Genomic DNA, 22,985 nt, shown 5'->3' with positions numbered 1-22,985 from the left:
CTACATCTTCTCAGTTTAGACGTTCCGCCAATTCCTCTCTCCTGGCTGACTTCCACCCATTGAGCCACACACACCAGGGCAGGCCCACTCTGCGTTCCCACCCCTTCCTGAACTCCCCTTGACCCCCAAGTGTGCCACAGCTCTCATCGCCAGGGCCACACCTGTGTGTCCCCCCCCCAGCCCCCCAGCGCAGCCCCAGCCCCAGGGCACATGGTGTGACAAACACTGTGAATGAAAATGGAGGAATGAAGTGCTTGGTGGAGACCGCGGAGCCTGCTGGGCTGACCTGCGGGTTGTTCTAGGACCGGACTGGAAGGGCAGGGCCAGCGCTCAGAGCCCAGAACACAGGCTGGAGTTTGGACTTTGTGTGGTTAGTGATTTGGAGTCCTGGGCTTAAGGCCTGCTGGAGCCGAAGCCACGGTGTACGAAAGTAAGGCTGCCCTCAAAGGCACAGGGGGAGGTGGGTGGCTCTCGGCAAAGGCACCCACAGGTCTCTGGACACGATGGCAATGGGGTAAACACACTGTCATGTTTTAGCCTGGGAATCTGGCCTGATTTTGCACAGTGTCAGGTCAGGCATTGGGCCTCGGCCTTTCCACACTCACTGTTCGAATCTCCCCCAAAACCCCAGGAGGCAGGGACTGCTGGGGGACCCAGTGGACAAGATGGGAAAACTGAGGTTCAGAGAGGTGGAGCAACCTGCCTTAAGTCACACAGGGACTCTCTATCCCTGCCTTAGGTATAACTGTATTGCAGCTCGCTCAGGGGTTAGGGGGATCTAGGCCATCCAGACCCATACTGTCCAATATGGCCATCATTAGCCCCCTGAGGCTATTTAAAATTTAAATTTAAATTAAATGGAGTTTAAAATTCAGTTCCTAGAAAAAAGATAAAATAATAAAATAAAATTCAGTTCCTCAGTCACACTAGCCACATTTTATGTTTTAAACTGGTAAGAACAGATACTACACTTGATCTTAGCCAAAAGGCCGAGAAGCGATGCCACATTTTATTTTTTAATGTTTATTTTTTGAGAGAGAGAGACAGAGCATGGGCAGGGGGGAAGAGCAGGGAGAGAGGGAGACACAGAACCAGAAGCAGGCTCCAGGCTCTGAGCTGTCAGCACAGAGCCCGAGGTGGGGCTTGAACTCACAAAATGAGAGATCGTGACCTGAGCTGCAGTCGGTCGCCCAACCAACTGAGCCACCCAGGCACTGCCACATTAGCCACATTTTAAATTCTCTATAGCCACATGTGGCTAATGGTTACCATATTGGATAGTTCAGATATGGATAGTCCATATCTGAACTGCAGAACTTCTATCAATAGTGCTGGTCTAGACTGTGAAGGTGGACAGGTCCTCGGATACCAATTAATTCAATGCTCTTATTTAACAGACAAAGTCACACAGTGAGTCAGTGATAGGGGTGGAACTCAAAACCTGGGCTCCTGACTCCCAACCTACCTCTCTCCATGGACTCCTATCTCTTAGCTGGAGCTTTGTAAGGGGCTTCTGTGAGGCAAAAAGACACCATAAAGTCCAAAGACAACTGCTTAAGTAGAAGTAATACTTTAATAGTGAACTATAACAGAGGTTGATATCCATAATATGTAATAAGCTACCATAAACAAATAAGAACAACAAAAAGATGACTACTTCAACTGGAAAAAATAGACAAGGATAGGCCAGGCAATTTACAGAAAAAAAAAAAGGAAAATTGAAAAAGATTCTAGCGAAAAAAATGTCCAGTAGTATAGCTTTCTTATTTTTATTGTTTTGGTCAAACAGATTGGTAAAGATGGAGAAAATGTGGGCATGGGGGCTTATCTTAGACTCTTGGTGGGAGAATAAGTGGGTCCAACCTTTTTGGAAGGCAGTTTGGTCACATTTTTCAACAGTAAGTATGTAAAGACTCTTTGACTCCGTAATCCCTCGGCTGGAACCCAAGGCCACCTGACTCCAGATCCTGTGTTCTGAACCATGACTACTCTCCATGAGTGATGGTCAGGCTTAGGTTGGGAAGGGCAGTGTCGGCTGGTCAATGGGGATACTTGTGGACTTGGCCGTGGGAGGTTTAAGCAGGATGGAACCCTGTGGGCGAGTTCTTTGGCGCCTTTATCTTCTTGTGTGACTGGCTCAGACATTAGCAAGGGACGCAGCACAAATCAATATGCGCTTGGTCAGCTGCTGTGGTGGCTCAGCAGCCATTCCAGTTCTGCAAATAATTGGAGCCCAGTCACCGGTGAATCAGCAGCGACCGCCCTTGGCAAGCAAAGCTGGGAAGGCGCCTTGGCGTGGCACTCTGTGCGGGGTGTCAGGTGACAGAGAGCCGGCCAGCTGGGTGGCTGCCCTGAGGGTGATCTGGGCCAGTGACATTCTCCACCCCACCTCAGTTTCCTCTTTCCCCTTTCTTTCCCTTTCTTTCCTTTTTCCCTCGCTTCTTCCGTCCCGCCCTCCCTTCCAATGAGTGCCAAATATGCACCACTTATTGTGACAGCAAACAGACGGCGGGCTCTCATTTTCTCTGCACGCAGATGGTCGGTGACTTGAGGGCACAGAGCAGGGAGTGGGCACAGTGTCTGGCATGGGGGCATCGGGTGGGAGAAGATGCTAGAGCTGAAGCTCCATGCTTGGTAGGGGTCACCAGGTGGGCAGGGGACAAGGCCAGAATCTTTGGGCGGGGCTACAGGGGCCTGAGGGAGGCAGGCAGTGAGAGGCTGAGCTGTTGCTTCCAGAGGGTCTTGAATGCCAGGCTAAGGACCTTTGATTATCCAGAGGGTGATGGGGAAGCATGGAAATAATACCCTTATATATTTTTGCTTGTAATAGCTTTACGTATTATTAAACCACAAAATGAATTCATCGTATTATAAAAAACAAACAATATCCCCCCAAATTCGTTAAAATAAGGTAAAAGTTTCCCTGTAAACTCTCTCCCCAGATGGAAGCCTCTGGTAGCAGTTTAGGGTGTATCCTTCAAGATTCTTCTCTATACACACGTAAAGATACCCATGCTTCTTGGCAAAATATAAGCTCACCCTTCATGTACTATTCTGTGACTTGCTTTGCCACAGAAGGGTAAGCAGTTCCTTCCTCGGCCACACACACATCTCCCACATCCTTCTCAGCCACCGCGTAACCTCTCATCAATGACGCTTGCCTTCATGTGCCAAATATCGATTGAGCTCCGTCGCGTACCAGGCACTGTTCTGGGTGCCGAGGATGGAGCAGAGAGCAAAGCACAGCGCTTGCTCTCAAGGCTTCCTTCTTCGCACTGCCAGGCGTCAGGGTGGTTTCAATACTTGTGTGTACTCTACGAGGGTGCAGGAACCGCCTTGCATACCTATCTCTGCATGCATGAGTGAGGACTGCTATTGGGGTAACTTACTCTTTTTTATAGAATTTTAAAAAGTTGTTTAAGAATATATTTAAGGGGCGCCTGGGTGGCTCAGTTGGTTGAGCGTCCGACTTCGGCTCAGGTCAGGGTCTCACGGTTCGTGAGTTTGAGCTCCACGTCGGGCTCTGTGCTGACAGCTAGCTCAGAGCCTGGAGCCTGTTTCAGATTCTGTGTCTCCCTCTCTCTCTGACCCTCCCCTGCTTGCTCTCTCTCTCTCAGAAATAAATAAAACATTAAAAAAAAAGATTTAAAAATGTATTTAAGTAATCTCTACACCCAATATAGGACTTGAAATCACGACCCTGAGATCAAGAGCTGCATGTTCTTCCAACTGAGCCAGCCAGGCACCCCTGGGTAACTTTATTTATTTATTGTTTTAAAGTTCATTTATTCATTTTGAGAGGNCTTGAAATCACGACCCTGAGATCAAGAGCTGCATGTTCTTCCAACTGAGCCAGCCAGGCACCCCTGGGTAACTTTATTTACTTATTGTTTTAAAGTTTATTTATTCATTTTGAGAGGGGANATTCATTTTGAGAGGGGGGAGGGACGGGGGGGAGAGAGAGAGAGAGAGAGAGAGAGAATCCTAAGCTGTCAGCAAACAGCCTGATGTGGGGCCCGAACTCAGGACCTACAAGATCATGACCTGAGCTGAAGTCGAACGCTTAACTGACAGAGCCACCCAGATGCTCCTTGGTAACATGCTTTAAAAGGTATTGTGCACATTGAAATTTGGTAGTTATTGGCAACATTGAGGAGTTTTAGTATAGGCAGTGGTTTGGTTCATCNGGGACGGGGGGGAGAGAGAGAGAGAGAGAGAGAGAGAATCCCAAGCTGTCAGCAAACAGCCTGATGTGGGGCCCGAACTCAGGACCTTCAAGATCATGACCTGAGCTGAAGTCGAACGCTTAACCGACAGAGCCACCCAGATGCTCCTTGGTAACATGCTTTAAGAGGTATTGTGCACATTGAATTTTGGTAGTTATTGGCAACATTGAGGAGTTTTAGCATAGGCAGTGGTTTGGTTCATCATCCATCCACTCCTCTATCCATTTACCCATCCACCCATGCATACGCACATATATGCGCATATACATCATGTGTGCATCTGTGCAGCCATTCCTTTGATAGCATTTATGGAGTATCTCTCATGTGGCAGGCCCTGAAATGGACATAGGGACCCCAAAGATGAGGTGTCTGACCCTGTGAAGCTCATACTTCATGCTAATGGGGGAGAGAGGTAAACAGCATGACAGGAGACTGTCCGAGGCCAGACTAGGGTAAGGAGTCTCGGAGATCTCCCACTTTCTGCAGCTGTGATTCTCTTCTAGAAACTACAGTCCCACTAAATTCTTCTGTTCCCTCTACTCCTTCCTCACACCTATTCCAGTGCTTATGCTCACTTTTATCCCGACTTCAAGAACCTGGTGGCGGGGTGCCTGGGTGGCTCCGTCAGTTACATGTCCCAACTCTTGATTTTGGCTCAGGTCATGATTTCATGGTTTGTGAGTTGAAGCTCTGCGCTGTCAGCACACAGTCTGCTTGGGATTCTCTCTCTCTCTCTCTCTCTCTCTGCCCCTTCTACCCCCCAAAATAAATAAATAAACATTAAGAAAAACAAAGAATGCTGCAGCAGTCAGTCAAATTCAAAACCCTGGGAATCTTCAAAAAGTTCTACTTGAGTAGCTATTATTGTTGCTCAGGAAATGCTGAGTGCTTCCTCTGCAATGTGTCCCCTTTCTCGCCACAGCACGCTGGCTCCACCCAGGTCTGTACAGTCTCCTGTATGGCCATGCGGCTTCCTCGCCCGTCTGCCTGCTCCTGTCCTTGTCTGCCATCAAATCCGGCCATCAATCCAATCTCCACGTAGCCAGAAAGAACTTTGAAAGAGGCATTTTGGATCCTGTCACCAACCTGCTTACCTCCTCCAATGGTGTCCCTTTGGGCTTGGAAGAAAACCTGAACTCCCTCCATTTCCCTCTCCAGGCCGCTGGTCTGGATTATCTTGTTAGTTATATGTCTGCTCGGGGCCTTGGGTAGGTAGGACAGGTTATACTTGGGAATTTGGAGGGTGCTGGAGAACTGGGAAAGTGCTGGCCCGGGGCTCCCTGCAGACCCCTCGCTCAGATCTCCATGTCCCTTCGGACCTAAGCTGCTTGCAGGTGTAGCCTCTTGAAGTCCTCACAACTTTCTGAAAAAGTGGATATTCTTTTTTTTTTTTTTAATTTTTAAGTAAGCTGTATGCCGCATGTGGGGCTTGAACTCACAACCCTAAGATCAAGAGTCACATGCTGGATCGACTCAGCCAGGCAGGCGCCCCAGGTTGGTATTTCTATTCCCCTTTTACAGGTGAGAAACTACGGCTCTGAGATTTAAAAAATAAATAAATAAAAGTTTAGGGTGTAACCCTCAAGACTCCTGTCTATGCAGGCAAAACTCCAACCAAAGTTAATGTGACAACTGGTGGTCGGTGTTGTATCAGCCAGGTTTTGAACCCTGCTCTGATGGCTTCCGAGCATGTGGTTCCAGCCACATCATCCTCAACCCTCTCTCTCTTTGGAGTCCCCAGGCCTCAGTGTCCCAAACCAAGGCTACACTGTCCCAGTGCAGCAGAGCCAGGATCCTAACACGGGTTTCTCAGCATCCTGAACTGGCGGCAGTCTCTCTCCCTTCCCCAGGCACCATCTGGGAAATGAGGAAAGGGAAACTTCCTGGGCTCCGAGCCCTGAGGCTACAGAGAGAGACATACCCCATCCGAGCTAAGTCTGGAAGCCAGGCCCACCCGGCTTCCTGTTAGAGCAGTCTGGGGTTACTCATGGTCACAGATGAGGAGCCAGCCAGGCCTTGAGACCTCCTTGGCTGGTCCTCTCCTCTGAAATCCCCTCCTGGGGGCAAGTAGGCACAGGATCTTCCCCTGGCGAGCAGGCCCAGCTAGGATCAGTAAGGGGAACACACCCCACAGTGTGGGCAGTACAGTTTAGCCCTCTGGCGCCTATGCTCCAGGGTCTAGACTGGAGTCAAATGCTCTAAACTCTCCAGGTCTCAACTACCTTAGCTATAAATGGGGATATGTGAGAGCAGTGAGAGCCGCTGTCCTAATTTTTCACCTATCTGCCCAAATTGTTTTCTAAATGATGGGACAAACCGGAGAGAAGTATGGGTTGCTACCCATTTTATGGCCGGGAAGCAGAAAGAAATCAGAAATTGGAGCCCTCTGTGCCATGTCTGGACCCAACTCAGCCCCAAGTCCATTCAGTGTCTGTCTCCCAAATGCCTCTCAAACCCATCCTCTGGTTTTCTCTCCACTCTGAGGTTCTGCCTTCATCGCTTCTGGCCTCGATCAACACAAGGCCCCTCGCCCCTGTTTCCCATATTCTCCCCCTCCACACTACCTACTCCCAGAGCAAGCTTCTTAAACAACAGAGAACAAGTCTGGGTCACTCTCTTGTTCCAAACTTGTGAGTGGCTCCCCTCCTTACCTGGTCTACAAGACTCTGCAAGATCCAACCACGCCACAGGTCTTTCAGGTGCATCTTTTGCTGCCCCGCGTTCCTCAGATCTCAGTGCAGCCAGATGAAGTAGCCACTCTCTTCTCCAGGCTTCTAGAGGCTCCCTCTGCATGGGCCCTGCCTAACTCAGGGCATGCATGCAACCAGCTATGGCTCTGATAACTTTGTGTGAGAAGTCTTGTCCCTCCGCCCGCATCCCTGCCTCCACTGGGCTCCTCCAGGCCCCTGTATATCCACAATCACAGTTGTCATCTAGCAGATTTGTTGCTGCCTGTGTCTCACGCTGCTTCGCCACTTGATCTTTGGCTTAGAGAGGCTCGGAGGAGAGGCCACGGCTCACATAGCTGGGAGCAGACTGCTAACCCGGTAACATTTGGGGGCTGAATGAATGAACTACAATGTGTCCAGAGTCTGGGAAGTACGAGGCTCCAGAAGCGGTCTCTGCACCCTGGGGAGTGAACGTAGTCAGAGGGACCAGCCACAAGTAGCTAAGAAGCGAACCGACAACAAAGGCTTGGAAAGCAGGTTGGGGGAGAAGCTGGGTCTAGCACGGGTTGCCTGATGAACTGCTCCAAGTCACTCCCTCGGCTAAGCCTTTACAGACACTTCCTCTTCAGTACTCGGAACTAGATTCCCAGGCGAAGAACCTGCTTGGTCTAGTCTTGGCCGCCTCTCTGGGTGGGTTTTTTGTTTTGTTTTGTTTTGTTTTTTTCCCCGAAAAATGGACTCACTACCTCTGGGGCCCGATTTAGTGTCTAACGAGCTCAAGTCTGGGGGGACACTGGAGGGCCATTACAGCCCTAGAGTTCATATTGTTTCTTTTCATTGTTTCTTCTTTTCTTCCGCTCGCGCCCTCCTCCTTGCCGGACCAGCCTGGGCTTCCCGCCCCGCGACCTCCCACTGCCTTGTCGGGGCNCGGTGCGGGATGCTGCCCTCCAGCCCAGCAGCTCCCGCGCCGCCCGCCACCCCTACCCCTGCCTCCCGGGCCATGCCCCGCTGTTTACATGCCGGTGAAGCCCCCGGCCATTCCGAGCCCCTCCTTGCCCCGGCTCCCCGACGGTGAAGCCAACCGGCCCGCGAACTGGACTGGTCGCTCAGACCTGGGCCCTCCGGACTCAGATCCCCGCCCGCTCGGCCGCCTTCGCCACCATCTGGGCGGGATCCGGCTCTGATGTTTTGAGGAGGGGGTGTGGTGTAGGGAAAGGAATCCTGGGGATTTCTGGCTTCCCCCCTTTTTTTGGCCTTCGGGGCTTCAGACTCAGGGAACTCGCTCATGGCTTTCTTGATGAAGAAGAAGAAATTCAAATTCCAAACCACTTTCACCCTGGAGGAGCTGACTGCGGTCCCCTTCGTGAACGGAGTCCTCTTCTGCAAAGTCCGGCTGCTGGATGGCGGGGATTTTGTCAGCTTGTCCTCAAGGTAGGAGCCGGGGCAGCCGCGCCTGCAAGGGGAGGGGGGACGATGAGCCAGAGCTAGGCACTTGGCACGTGGAAGCGCCCCTGTGGGCCTGGAAAGTTCTGGGGATTATGTATGTCTGGGGCAGGTTTGCACAAGGCAGGGCTAAGTGATCTGGGAGGTCTGGGCCTGAGAAGCTGGTGGGGCGCCAGGCGCCCTTCCGCAGGTGACCAGCTGGATAGGTGGGGGTTCATTCTTTCAGCCCCCTCTTGGGGCCCTGCACGCAGACCCTTTCCTCAGACTTGCACAAAGAGCCCACGGGGGTTTGTGCCTGGAAGGGCTGAGGCGGGCAGCAGTATTCCAGGCCACCTTGCACCCAGCTGGCCACTTTGGCTGTCATATGATTTAGAGCCTGGGCCAGCCACAGGTTCCCAGGCACTCCTGGTCTGGATGGATGGAGGTGGCTGGATTTTGGCCTGCCCAGCCCTCTCTGAGTGACTGTCCTCTTTTGGCTGTGGCTGGGCTGTTTTGCATTGCAAATGCCCTTGTCAAGGAGGCCGCCACTCTCTCTGAAAGAGGCTCAGTCTAGTTTGGTTTTGTGTTCTTCCCCATCCTGCATGTCCAGCTGTCCAGCTCATTGCTGAGGGCGACTGAGTTCCCAAGCTGCCCCCACTGACTGGGCCCACCTGGGATCCCATAGTTTGGGCCTGTGGTGGGGAGAGTGTCTCGGAGTCTGACAGATGCGGGTTTGAGTCCTAGATTTGTCACTTTCTGGGCCCAGCACAGGTCTCTGTAAGAGTTGAGAAGTTTCAGTAGATAGAATGCAGTACAGGGCCTGGCCCAGGGCCTAGGACACGCTGGTTCCCTTCGCTGGTCTGTCCCTTTGCTGCTCGGGCCCCCTTTGGTGGGCCCAGTTAGCTGGAGATGCTTCATGGTTCTGCGATGGGAGAAACTGAGAAACTGCGATGGAGAAACTGAGAAACTGCAATGGAGAAACTGAGGCCCGGAAAGAGGAAGTAAGGGCTTTCCAGGGACCTCACGGGAGGTAGTTGTCAACTTGACTTGGCCTATCTGGAGACCTGTTGGATGAATCGGGTGGTCTGGGAATACGAGGGTGGGATGGGGTAAGGGGTGGGTGGGTATACAGCCTAACCCAGATTTAGGAATCTCTGGTGTGGACAGGGTGGGGCGCCTTTTCTCTGCACTTGGGCCCACTCAGGCCTGGAGGCTCCCCGGTCTGCCAGGAATTGCTTATCTGAGGAATTCAGAGAAGGGCTGCCCTTTGCTGTGGGGGCTGGTGGCGGTCCTCCGCTGCCTGGGAAGCCTGTGATCCCCGTGGCCACCCACATAGCAGCCCATGGTTTCGGGGAAGGGGTTGTGCTCAGAGCTAGGGTCTGGGGTCGGCCACTCAGTGACCAGGTGACCTCGGGGCAAGTCACCTTACCTCTTGGATTCCAAGAACCAGCAATTGTTGGTGTTGTGCTGCCTGTTTTCTTAGCGCGTCTTCCTTAATTCCTTGACTATGCCATGGAGCAGGGTCGAGGTGGGGAGGGGGCGCTGTAGGATTATTATCCCCACTTTACAGAGGTGAAAACTTGAGACTCGGGGAAGGAGTGATTTGCCTGAGCAAATGCAGCAGAGCCCAGATCCAGACTTGGGGTGTGCTTTTAACCACTACCCTGTTCTACCTTTGAGCCTTTGTTGCCTTGTCTGTGAAATGGGAGAAGTCATACTTGTCCATAGAGTTGTGAGGATAATGGGTATTGCCACGTCTGGCTCGGGCAAATGGTTGCAGCGGTTGTAGTTACCATGGCAGAGGGGTCTGGGCCCCAGGCCCCAGCCATCCAGTTGAAGGGACCAGCTGGAGTCAGCAGAGGGCCTGTATGTGAGCAGGGTATTGAATCCCATTGAGGAACCAGTATCTAGCTGCAGACTGAGGTCTCCTCCCAGGCACTGGGGCCACTGTCACCCCACCTGGCAGCCTTTCCATTGCCCTCAACCTGCCTCCTCATCTAGGAAAGCTTGGAAACTTCTAGGGTTTGGCCCACAGCGTGTGGATTTCACCTCTGCCTCTCCTCCTTCCCTCCTGGCAAGGGGCCATGGATTCCCTGAACCCAGCTGAGCCCAACAGCTCTTCCCAGCCCTCATCCTGGACGAAAACTGAGAGGCTTGTGGAAAGAAGAGCTGAGCCCCCAAGGCTGGACGCTCAGCAGGTACCTGGCTGTTGCTGGGCAGGTGTGGCTGGAGAGAGCAGACAGTGATGTTGGGACCCGAGGCTGCTTTAGAGCTGCCTTGGCTTTTGCCCAGGAGATAGGGGTGCCTGGGCTCCTTCCACCTCCACTCCCAGCCCACCCATCCTGTTCTGCAGCCTGGGAGCCCCGCCTCCCAGCCCACCCCTCCAGATGGCCAAGGCCCCATTGTTTTGGACTTGGGGTAGGATCAGAGGTGATGAGGCCTGGTCAGATCCTGGGCCCAGATCCAACAGCATACTCTTCCCAACCCCAGGGACCCCTGGGGTGGCCCAGAGACTGCTGGTGGTGGCATGGGTGTTGTCTGAGTGAAGCAGGCCTGTGGCCCCACCCCTGCAGCACCCGCCTTCCTAGCTGGAGTGTTTCCTTGCTTTGGGTACCATGGCAACAGCCGGGTACACAGCTCCAGCCTGACCCAATTTGAGCAGGTAGAACAGGTGGTATGTCGCGCTGCTCCCTAGCCTCATCCTTGTGAGGCCTTCCGAGCAGCGATCGTCACAGCTACCGCGTTCCGAGGGCCGGTGTTCTGCAGGCAGTATGTCCGTTAATCCCCTTGGCCATCCGGAGGACCACTGAGGCCAGAGAGGTGAAGCTGCATGCCGGTCGCCCAGCTGGTAATGCAGTTGGGAAGATAACCTTTTTCTCATTAGGGTTTAAATTGCCTTTGACGTGTCCTTACTGTGAGCCAGGGACCTGCTGAGGGCCTTGAATGTATGATCAGTTGAGCCCTGGAACCACTCCATGAGCTGATGAGGAAACTGGGGTCAGGACACCTGGAGTGGAGGGCCCATGGCACTCAGCTAGGGAGTGGCAAAGTGGCAAAGCTGTGATTTAAATCGGGCAGGCCCAGCTCCGAAGTCCTGCCTGGCCTACGTAGCAGAGGGTCGGAAGCAGCTATAGCCCATGTGATGTCCCCAGACTTTAGGTTGGGTGATATGGGAAAGCCCAGGTTTGGATGCTTTCTAGGCACCAGGCTAGGCCCTGTGATAGCTGAGGAAAGAGGGCCCTAGGGCCATCAGTGGGGCTGAAGCTAAAATCGCTGCTGTAGATTGGGGGCCAGGCATGGGCTGGCACCGGGGCACAGACGGCATTTGCCAAGGTCCCTGCTTGGAGGCCTTCCAGGCAGATGCATCCAGATGACATTTGGAAGGCTTTCCCGGGGTCCTGGGAGGGATGCAGAGGTGCCAGCCACGGCTGGTGAGCTTGGAGGCAGTAGGCTGGGCCGTGGTGTCTCCATGGCAAGCTGAGGGCAGGCCTCCAGCCTTGAGCCAATCTATCCTCCGAGCCAGAAGAATCCCAAACATCCCAAGAGGACGCTGCGCCCAGTTGGCACGCGTCCTGTGGCCTGGCCCGTGCACGTGCTGGCGGTGCCAGGGGAGGGAGAGAGGAGGTGTTGCTTTACATTATAGTAGGTCCTTGCCAGAGGAGAGCACCTCCTTAGCCAATGGGTTGGGGGGGCTGGTGCAAATGAAGATGAGGAATCGCCAGGCCTGACCACTCCTGGCCTTCAGGGTCCAGCTTAGGGGCAGGGGAGCCGTGGGGCCTGGCTTGCCCATCAGGATGATGGCTCTCAGCTGCTGAGTGGGGAAGACGCAAGGGCGCCTGACCAGCACCCACTAAGGGAGGTTGGAATTGGCCGGGTGGGTTTTGTTGGCCTGGCTGCATGGTGGGGGGAGGGGGGGAGCGAGAAGAGTGGGCAGACTGGAGAGAAGGTGGGCAGGCCGAGTGGGCAGGAGGGTTTCCTGATCCTGAAGCGGCTGGCCCTGCACCTCGTGCTCAGTGGCTGCTGGAAGATGGGAGTTCAGAGGGTGCACGGCAGCCACATACAGCTTGGGTTGGCTGCCCTGTACTGTGCTCGAATAGTTTTTGACAGAATAAAAACCCTGACTTTCGATTTCATTTAACTTGGGTATCTGGCAGAAGTGCCGCGTGGCAGCATTTGGCCCAAGGGGCTTCACGGCTGCCTTCTCGCTGGGCTGCTGCTCTAGGCTCCTGACCCCACTGGACACCCTTGGAGTTCTGCCATAGTCTGTGTCCCTCGTTGTATGAGGTCCTGCCTGGTCCCTAGGGCCCCTGCGGAAGGCCTTCCTTGTGCGGGCGGGGGCGGGGAGGGCACGAGGAGGCAGCCACTTGGGGAGAGAAGTACTTCTGGCAAGCCATAGAGGCCACCCCAGGCAGCCAGGCTCTGGCACCAGGCCAGCCACTGGGTCCCTGCAGGGTTGGCCCGTGCTGCCAGTGCCCTTGGTGAAGCCTGAAGCTGTCCAGCCTGTGCTTGGGCTTGGTGTCTGCTCCTTGGACCTGGCCTTGGCTGCCAGCTGGCCACACCTTTGGCAGGTGCTGCCCTGGCAGCCCCTGCCACCTGTCTGCCAGCCTGGCAGCAGCAGTGCCCTGGCCTGAGGTGATCTGACTCTGCGGAGCCAAGGCTGTTCCCTGAGGCCTGCTCCTCGCCTCCAGCTGTGGCCAGGCATTCTTAGCAGCAGTGACATCGTGTGTCTGAGGGTCCCAAGTGCCCTTAAACTCTGCTTGTTCGGTCCCTGGAAATCCTGGCTTGCATTTGGGAAAACCCTGCTGAGCCTTGTGGCAGCCACTGGTGTGTCTAGTCACATGCCCCAGGAGCCTGAGGACTCAGCATATGGAGTCTGGTGACTGCCATGGGGCGACCCTGTGGTCACTTGCCTGTCTCTGGGGGTGGGCACTATAACACCACGGCAGCCAGTATAAGTTTATCTTCATCCTGCCAGACAGCCGCAGCAAGGTCCGAGCAGGGCAGAAACCTCAGGTTTGCTTAGAAAGTGACCTGTAACTTACCAGACAAGCTCCCAGGGCTTCAGAGGTGCCCTGTGACCCAAACTCTGTCATCTCCTGGGCCTTCTGGCTCTCCATGAGGTCACACCATGCCTTTGATGGCCTTGGTGAGGCCTTAAACTGCCCAGTCTGTGCCTGGCAATGGTGTCTGGTTGGGTCCGTGGTTGCAAACCCACGGTCTCTGCTCTGAGCCTTTTTTGGCACTTTGGGTTTGGAACGGCTCCCACATGCAGGCCTGGAGTTGCCACCATCCCCCCCCTCCGCCCCGTTCCTACCCACATGTCAACTGAGAGTGGCCAGCCAGCCGCTCCCTGCCTCCCCTCCCAGCCACCTTGGTTCAACAGTCGGGAGGAGGAAGCTCTGATGGAAGATGTTCTGCAAGTTGCATTAGGCTGGTGCCTTGCCCCTGCCATAGGACTGGGAAGGGCATTCCTGTCCTGCCTCTTGCTGCCTGTGTGACCTTGGGCAAGGGACTTAGCCCCTTAGACCCTACCAAGTGGGGCTGGTCGTGCCTGCCTCACAGTGCTCTTGGGAGGACACAGTGAGATAATGCCTGTCACACGTCCAGCTTGGCTTCTGGCACATGCTAGAAGCATAGTGCACACTGCAGGCCAGCCTCGTCCCCGGGCTGAGTGACAGCGGTGGGCTGGGGGGCACACCTCAGTTCTCACCCCCTCCCCCTACCGGTCCCATGGCAGCTGGCACTTCTTTGCACAGGGTCCCCGGTGGGTCTCCATGACTGTGCCTTTTTTTTTTTTAGTTTATATTTTGAGAGAGAGAGAGAGCAAGCAAGTGGGCAAGGAAGGGGAGAGAGAGAATCCCAAGCAGGACCCTCGCTGTCAGCACAGAGCCCAACACAGGGCTCGAACCCAGAACCACTGTGGAATCATGACCTGAGCTGAGATCAAGAGCCGGACGCTGAACCAACTGAGCCACCCAGGTGCCCCAGTGGGCCTCTGTGCTTTTTTGCCCCCATTGGTTAGAAGCTTGGGGCGCTTGGCTCTGAGCCAGGAGAGCGCTGGGGCACTGTCCCCAGGAGGGCCCTGGGCTGGGCTCCTGCCTGCGGAAAGGGACCCTCTCTACAGCCAGCTTTGGAACCCACTCTGACAGGCTGAAGACAGCCCCCCATTTGAGGTGGAGGGCCTCAGCGTCAGACTCTGCTGGAGACAGTGGAGCAGGTGAGGCACCCAGGGGCCCCTTGGTGGGTGGGAGGCCCCTGGCGCTCCCCTGGCTCCCACCAGACCTCACTCTTCTAGTTATTTGTTTATGCAGTTACCTTGACCTCAGGCTCCCTTCCCCCGCTGCTTCACTAGGCTAAACTCCTGCTCCGCCCAAGAGCTACCTCCTATAGGAAGCCTCCCATAGACTCTCCTGCCTTATGCATCCACTGTGGGCCCTTATCTCAGGACACGACAGGTTCTGTACCTATCTCTTCACTTCTTCCCCAAATGCAGCGGCCTTCACTGCATCTTAGTCCTGGGGCTTCCTGCTGCCGGTCGTTGCTGCCACGGGGCTGAGACTTTTCACCCTTGGCACCGAACCAGTATGGGCACTGATGGTGCTGGATCGTGTGCCAGATCATGTGCCAGCCACTGCCAGCTGCTTGGGTCCAGCCCCTCCCCACCCTGGGGCCAGAGGTATCAGTCTGTGTCAGGAGCTGCCCTGACCCATGTAGTAGGCAGCTGGGCACCACCATGGGCTCAGAGGGTATGACTGAGAGGCAGCTAAGGGCACCGATGGGTTGTGTTGGGTAGACCCTCTGAGGAGGTGGGGATGCCCCCTCTGCGGGATGGGGAGGACAAGCCCCGGGCTTTGCTCTTGGACCTTGGCAGCTGCTCGCCGGCTCTGCGACTGTGGCCAGAGGCCTTGTCTTCTCAGCCTTGGCTTCTTCCTCCATCAAATGGTGTGGGGGTGCTCATGTGGGGGTGGGGGCTACCTACTTGGCACAGGGGCATGTACCTGGCAGCCAGACACAGATGAAACTTGCCGACGGGGGAGAAGGTGCATAGCCCAGTGCTGGGGGCGGCTCTGGGGAAGGCAGAAGTCTGGGTCCCGTCTGCAGGCCCGGCATCTTCTCCTCCCACTGCATCCTCTATGCAAGCAGACATGTGGGGGCAGCACACCTGTGGCCCCCAGTCCCTCAGGGACAATTTCCTGAGCACCTGTGTGTAGGGCCCGTGGTGGCTCCTGGGGGCAAAGTCCTGCAATCACAGCCCTCCCCTGCGCCACACAGAAATTGATGCTGGGTTTGGTCCCAGTGAAGAGTGGGCAGGTAGTGGGGAAAAGCACCCTGGGGCAGAGGGAGGGCTAGGACAAGAGCAGGGAGGAGCCAGTGGCCTGGGGGCTTGGAGTGACAGGAGACCATGGGGGGAGGGGGTTGGACCTCTCCGAGGCGGGGAGCCCCAGAAGAGTCAGACTTGTATTTCAGGACCACCAGGGCCAGCCATGACCCCCCCGGGGCTCCAGTGTGCAGAATGGGAGGTGGCCTTCCGCTGAGAGGGCCAGCTCCCCACCTCTGTCATCACGGAATGGTTCAAAAACAAGGCTGGAGCCCCGGCTGCAGTGAGAACGAACACGCCGCTGTTCCTCACAGCCAGGACGGGCGTCACCAACGACGTCGAGGGAAGGAAGCGGCAAGAGCACGTTGTGTGATGTTGTTTATATAAAGTTCAAAAGCAATCTGATTCAAAAACCCACCTGATACAAGTCAGGATGAGGTTTTCTTTGCCGGGGTGGCAGTCACGCCTGGGAGGACTTCTGGGGCCCTGTTCTTCTTCTTGGGGGCTGGTTCCAGGGCGCTGTGCTGAGCCTCTGTGAGCTGACGATGTGTGTGCACCCATGTGTGTCAGCAACGGCCGCGAGATGCTCCCACGCCTCCGGAGTGCTAGGCGCCTCTAGACAAAACTGAAGCTCCTTGGGTGCCTGGAAGCCTGGAGGAGGCCATCAGCCTTGCTGGCAAGGCAGCCTGAGCCATCCTGACCTGATAAGCATCACTCCTGTTTACGAGGCTGTAACTCATCTTGGCAGCCTCCAGCGGTCTTCTCTGGCTGCAGATTTTCCTTCTGCTGCTTGCAAACCCCGGCAGGGGCTTCTGGACCGCGGGACTTGGCAGTTCAGAGGGAGGAGGGCTCTGGAGGCTGCCAGACAACAGAAATCTCTCTAAACCTTCCCTTTCCTCCTCTGCGAAATGGGGCAATAAGCTGTTTGGTGTTTGGATTAAGTGGATTAACACCTGTTGTGTACCCAGCATAGCACCTGGCACAGAGTAAGTGCTCAGCGAAGGCTGGCAGTGATTGGTGTGAATCCAGGTCAATTGTTGGAGGGGATCCAGAGCTGGAAGCAGAAAGGAAAGGTCCACATTGTTCCATCTCTCCTGTTCATTGTTTCTCTTCTCTCTTTCTGTCGTTTACCCAGTCAGCCAACATTTGTGCCTCAAGCCAGGCTACTGCCCTGACTGGGCACTGGGCCCAGCAGTGGCCAAGGCAGCCGTGGTCCTGGACCTGGGGCCCATGAGCCGGGGGAGACCATTAGTCCCATCCACTCTCAGAGAAGTGCCGAGTACCAAAGGGGAGGGGAGGCACTGGCTTTTCCCACCTGCTCTGGCCCTGGCCCCTTTTATTGGGAAAGGCCCTTTGACTGACTGGGTACTCTCAGTGAGTGCCAAGAGAAGGCTCCAGCCCCTCCTAAACGTTTTGAGTTGGCTGAAGAGGGATCACACAGACATGAGTGAGAATGGCCATCCATGCCCATTTTGGCTGCAGCCAAGACTGATGCCAAGGCTTGCTTGGGATGTATCTCCAGTGTCCCCCTCCGGCCCGGCCCAGTGTAGTAAATGCGGCATAAATGAATGACAGAGGCAGTGATTGGCCCAGGGTCAGGGCATGCGTCTGTAGGAGAATCAGGTANATGTATCTCCAGTGTCCCCCTCCGGCCCGGCCCAGTGTAGTAAATGCGGCATAAAAGAATGACAGAGGCAGTGATTGGCCCAGGGTCAGGGGGCATGCGTCTGTAGGAGAATCAGGTGTTGAGGAGGTAGAGGATGGTGAGTGATGGCCTCGTGGTCCCACCTGACCCTGAGCTTTCTGTCCTGCGGTTGGAATCTTGGAGAGATGCTGAAGATGGCTGGAAAAACAGGTCTGAGTCTATGAGGAGACATGACTCTGACTCTGACTGGTCTCTGGGTATTCCTCCTTCACCTCAGAAGACCAGGGAGCTGTGTGTGGGACAGTGGGGACACCTGGGGACAGATCCAGAGGTAGCGATAACTCTTGACCCCTTGGACTCTGCAGAGAGCCAGAGGACATGGCTCAACCGCAGCTGGGAGGCCCTTTTCCTGGAGACGGAAAGAGCATTGCAAGAAGGTCTGTGGCAGCCCTCGTTGGCAGCAGGTCTGTGAAGGTCACTGATTTAGTCATCAGATACTTACTGAAGACCTACTGTGTGCCAGGTGCCATCCCCAGGGCTCAGAAGCAGCAGTGAGTGAGACAGAGGCCCTGCCTCTAGGAGCTCCATGCTCTGAGACACAAAAGCCTTGTTTTGTTTTCACCTAAGACCCAGACCCAGAAGAGGAAGTGGTTTGTCCAGCTACAGTAAGTAGATGGGGGAAGGGTGCTTACCTGGAAGGCCTAGTGAACCCCACTAGGATAGGGGCTCAGAGGACAGGGACATGCCCCTGACTCCCTTAAGTCCAGCCATTCAAGGGACAGGACTCTGGGGATGGGATTCCCTTCCTCCTGTTTGTCTTCCTTGGATGATTCAAACGTCACCCAGATGTGAGTCAGCCAAGAGCAGCCTGGGCATGCGTGCCTGAGCCACGGGTTCAAGGCCTGGGGAAATATCCAGATATGTGGTCCTGGGGTAGGCAAGGGGAGGCTCCGTTAGGGGCCTGGCATGCCTGGCTTCCTGCTGGACCACTGTCGGAGTTACTAATGATGGCTGCAGCCACATCCCCCATTCCACATGAGTGCCCCCAGGGGCTGGGCTCCTGAGGTCGAGCTTGGGACACATCAGCACCTCCTGTGTGACCAGAAGACTTCTCGAGAGTTTGCTCAAGTAGGTAGCAGTCATGCCTGCAGAGAGTTAATGCTTGAGTACCCCCTGGCACATGTGCCTGGATGCCTAGGAAGCAGGAGCCAGCCTGGGCCACACTGGGTAGTGGGGGCATCTCCGCCCAGGTACATGGGGACTGGATCTGCACTTGGTCAGAGCTAGCGGTCTACTTTGGATGTCTTCAATGGCCCACTCTCCTCTTGGGCTCTTTGAACAAGAGGGAATGGCCCACTGTTGCCACTTGAGAAGAGCATCCACAGGCCCTCGCCTGAGACGTGGGGAGGCTGGGGCAGAGAGGCTATGTAGCTGTGTCTGTAAAATGGGGAAGCTGGCACCTTGCCCCTTTGGGGTTTTGATTTAGCTCAAGGTTATTGGGCTGGTGAGTTGGCAGGATTCAAACTCAGGTGCATCTGACTGCAGAAATCTTACTCCTAACCCTGATGCTTCCCCACTAGCCTGAGTGGTTTGGCTGACCCCCTACCCCCTTTTCCAGTTTGGAGTTTCTGATGCCCCCAGTGGGCTGTCCATTCTGTACTTCCATGCGTCACTTGCTGGTGCCAGCCTTTCCTCCCGGGCCAGCAGCAGGACTCTTATAGGCAGGGGGGCAGAGAAGAGGACTTGGGGAGGCTGGTGAGCCCCGCTCCCCAACCCCATCCCCAGCACTCTGATGTCAGCACAGAGTGGCCGGCTTCTAGGAACCGACTACTGCCTCATCCTGTCGCAGGAGGAGCAGCCGGCCGTGTCAGAACTGCAGCAAACTGCTTCCCTTGCATGTGGCCCTGAACTCCCAGCAGGAGCCCGATGCCGCTGGGCTGCCACGTTGGCCACGTTGCCGGGATGGGAGCTCTACGCCTCACAGCCCCTGGATGGATGCCCTTGGCTGCTCCCCGCGGTGGCCCCTCCCCAGGCGGCTGTACTCTCTTCTCTTTGGGGAAGCACAGGCAGATGTTGTAGATTTAAATTGTTTCCTTATTAGACTCTTGCCTCTCCCAGCCTGGGCTGGGTTTCATCAGCCGGGAACCTGGGTTGCATCACTGCAACCGACTGCTCCTTCCTCCAGGAACCCAGCCAAGGCCTGGAGCTGATGGAGTGGGTGCGGCCGAGGAGGAGCAGGCTGGGCACCGGGATGGCACCCCCTTCCCCGGGGCTGCTGGACCAGCTGGGAGGGACTTAGGTGGTGCAGCATTGCTCTGGTTACCTGTCGTTATAGGGGCCAGCTTTCCCAGGAACCCAGGAGCGCAGCTGGGGCTGAGGGGTCCCCAGGGTCCCACTCAGTTCTGGCGGATGTAACTTCTCTTAGGTGGGGGCCCAGCTCCTGCATCAGAATCACAGGAGAGCTTGTATCAGACGTTCGGCCCAAGGCCTGCAGCAGTGATGCTTCATGGGGTGACTTTGTCCCCTGGGGAGACAGCTGGCAGTGTCTAAAGACATTTTTGGTGGTCACAGCTGGCTACCGGCAGGATGCTGCAGAGTGCCCTACGATGCACAGGAGGACCCCCCGCCCCCGCCCTGCCCCGGCCCAGGATTTCCCTCTCAGAACGTCAGTAGTGCTGAGGTCAGGGCACCCTGCCCTGGTAGGGCCTGGGCTGCCCCATTGACACCCCGGGTTCCCTCCTCCTGATTCTGCCCCTCTGGTAACTGCCAGCTGTAACGAAGCTCTATACATAGCTCAGGGGTTAGAGCACTGCTCTCGTAACTGCCGGCTGTGCTGCGTCTTTGGTCGGGCTCCAGGGAGAGGCACCGAAGGGCCCATCTGGTTCCTGTCTGCCAGGACCCTGGGGGCCACAGACAGCCTGTGTCCAGAGGTGGCTCTCTCCCTGCCAACCCTTCATGGGGAGATGCCAGGGCTGCTAAGGCTCTGGGAGCTTGCTGCACTTCCTGGGTTGGAACGCCCGTCTGGGCTGGGGGTCAGGGACATGGCCATGAGCTGACCTTGGGGAACCATGAAGCCTAGACCCTGGCTCCAGCTGGGAGTCCCGCGTCTCTCTGAGAGGCTGCGCGTGAGGGCTCAGTTCAACCTGGCCCGCCGTCCTTCATGGCCTTTGAGGCTCTGCAGTGGCTGGGGCCAAAGAGGTGAAGCCGGGCCGTGATGTCAGGCCACCTCAGGCTGGCATCCGACCCTGTTGTTTTGTGAGTCAGGGCCTATCCTCCCCTTCTCTGGACCTCAGTTTCTCCATCTGTACATTGGGAACGATAATGGCACACACCTCATAGGATTGTGGTAGAACTCAGGTTGGTCATGTGGATGAAACACTGTCCTGTAGAAAGAGCTCAATGGACAGGATTTTTTTTTTTTAATGTTTATCTCTGAGAGAGAGAGACAGCATGAGCAGGGGACGGTCAGAGAGAGAGGGAGACACGGAATCTGAAACAGGATCCAGGCTCTGAGCTGGCTGTCAGCACAGAGCCCAACGCAGAGCTCGAACCCATGAACCATGAGATCATGACCTGAGCCGAAGTCGGATGCCCAACCGACTGAGCCACCAGGCTCCCCGGATAGGATCTGATTTGGCTATTGATTAAATTAAAGATGAGCCTGGGGGAGGAGGGGAAAGGTGATCTAGAGTGAGAGTCGCACTCTATGCAGCTCTGGCCCAGGCTCTGGGGAGACAGTGGTGACAGATGAAACACCGTCGTCATCTGTGTGAGGCCCCAGTGGCGGCCAGCTGTCTTGGTTTCTGGCACACAGCAGATACCAGGAAGATGCGGCCACACACCGAGCTGACAGAATTCTCTGTGTGCCCCATCCTGCTGATGAGTAGGAAGGAGCTGGGCGTGGCACCATGGAGTCACCCTGTGACGGCCTCAGGCGCTGGGCAGTGTCCCCCTTCTGCAGATGACGAAGTCCGGGCTCCCTGAGATGGACCTCCTGGGGCCCCTCACCAGCCTGGTCCCACCCCTCCCTGGCCTTGTCTTCCCTCTTCCTGGGAGCCACCCCTTTCTCTCTGGGTCCTCTTGGGCCGTTCCCATGGCCTAGGACATCTCATCTAATCTTCAGCTGGCCAACCTCACCTTGAGGTCCCAGCTCTGGTGTCACTGCCCCAGACCAGGTCAGGCCCCTGTCTGCACTCTCGGAGGCTGGCGGCAGTTGTCAGTCACTTGTGTAGCATCTGTCTCCCCCACTCAACCGGGGACTCCTCCAGGAGGGCTGTTCCCGCCGTGTCCCCACACCCACCCGGGCCCCGGGCCAAGCCAGCACCCACAGTAAGTCTTTGTGGGTGTGTAATAGAGGCCCCGCTCGGGATTTGGGGCCGGCCGGGGGTGGGGGGGGGTTCCAAGGGAGTTCTGCTGGCCTGACGACGGCAGCATGGTGTGGTGCTCTGTCCTATTTCAGGACAACCCAGAAATAACAGAATTCTGCCACTGGGAAGGCCACAGTGGGCTGTGGTGGGTGGAGGGCTCGCCCTGCCTCCTGGGGCTTGGACGTCTAATTGTAGATCTTAAAGCTAAAAACGAAACTCCCCTGAAAACCCAGTCTCTGTAATTACCTGTGCCCGGCAGCATGGTGCTGGGCACTCGTGCCCGAAGCCCCAGGCTGGAGGGGCGCCTGGTCCTGAAGGAGGGCGAGTGTGGGCCCAGGCCTCGAATCGGGGAGGTGAGGGTCAGAGCTCTTTTGCTTTTGACCATCCCTTCTAATCTCACGCCCTTTTCTCATTTCTCAATTTACATTTCGATTATAGAAATGGTTCTTGGACAGAAATGAAGAAAATGGTCCTGGTGGTCCCTCATCCCACCCTAGCCACACCTGCTGTGAGCTCTCTCCTTCCTTTGACCTGTCCCCTCAGGCCAGCGTGCAGACGAACGCACCCCGAAGCCCGGAGTCCAGGCTCCTGGACCATCTCCTCTGGGCTTCATCTTTATAGTTCCGTTTTCCCGCGCATCCTGAGCCACGTCAGCAGGACAAGCAGGGGCGACGCACAGTCCTGTGTTTTCTTTTCTTTTTTTTTATTATTAAGTTTATTTATTTATTGGGGGGGGGGCAGGGGTGGCGAGAGACCATGCCAAGCAGGCTCCGTGCAGTCAGCGGAGAGTCTGATGCGGGACTCGGAACCGTGAGATGACGACCTGAGCAGAAATCAAGAGCCGGCACCCCAGTGCTGTTTTCTTAACAAACGTCTTACTTGTGACTTTTCCCCATAGATGCTCATCGGTTTTAATTCTGTCACGCTCCGCCTCTTTCTGAGACAGGCGCTCACTGTGCCTCCTGTCACTGCCGATGTACATGGAGGCCGAGGGTGCCCAGCCAGGCCGGGTCCCTGTCCCCGGAGCCCACAGTCCATCGAGGTCATAGCAGTGTCAGGGTCCTAGCCACCCGTCAGGGGTCTTGCATGGGGCCTCTGCCATTGCCGGGGGTCATTCCCCATGGTGGCTTTGTGGCCCCGGACCTCAGTGCAATGTTATGAACTTCCAGATGAGTTCATTTCCCCCTCAGTCACGCTTTTAAAAAAAACCACATTGGGGCGCCTGGGTGGCTTAGTTGGTTAAGCATCCGACTTTCGTTTAGGTCACGATCTCGCGGTTTGTGGGTTCGAGCCCCGCGTCGGGCTCTGTGCTGACTGCCAGCTCAGAGCCTGGAGCCT

At 55.7% G+C, this 22,985-nt stretch overlaps 1 protein-coding gene and 1 pseudogene across 1 annotated transcript in view; one reads left to right on the top strand and one right to left on the bottom strand.

The window, feature by feature from the left end:
• Positions 1 to 857: 857 nt before the first annotated feature.
• Positions 858 to 1,001, bottom strand: LOC144235083 (U2 spliceosomal RNA; annotated as a pseudogene).
• Positions 1,002 to 7,836: 6,835 nt separating this feature from the next.
• EEIG1 (estrogen-induced osteoclastogenesis regulator 1) overlaps positions 7,837 to 22,985 on the top strand; it is a 33,599-nt gene continuing 18,450 nt past the window's right edge. Inside the window, exon 1 of the mRNA XM_077768285.1 lies at positions 7,837 to 8,326. Coding sequence (XP_077624411.1) covers positions 8,181 to 8,326 — 146 coding nt within the window. The 5' untranslated portion in view covers positions 7,837 to 8,180. The remainder of the gene's footprint in view (positions 8,327 to 22,985) is intronic.

The sequence above is a fragment of the Crocuta crocuta genome, unplaced genomic scaffold (assembly GCF_008692635.1).
Source record: "Crocuta crocuta isolate KB4526 unplaced genomic scaffold, BGI_CrCroc_1.0 scaffold35, whole genome shotgun sequence".
Taxonomy (NCBI): Eukaryota; Metazoa; Chordata; class Mammalia; order Carnivora; family Hyaenidae; genus Crocuta; species Crocuta crocuta.
The sequence above is the reverse complement of the archived record's forward strand: the minus strand, read 5'-3'. Positions and strand labels throughout refer to the sequence as shown.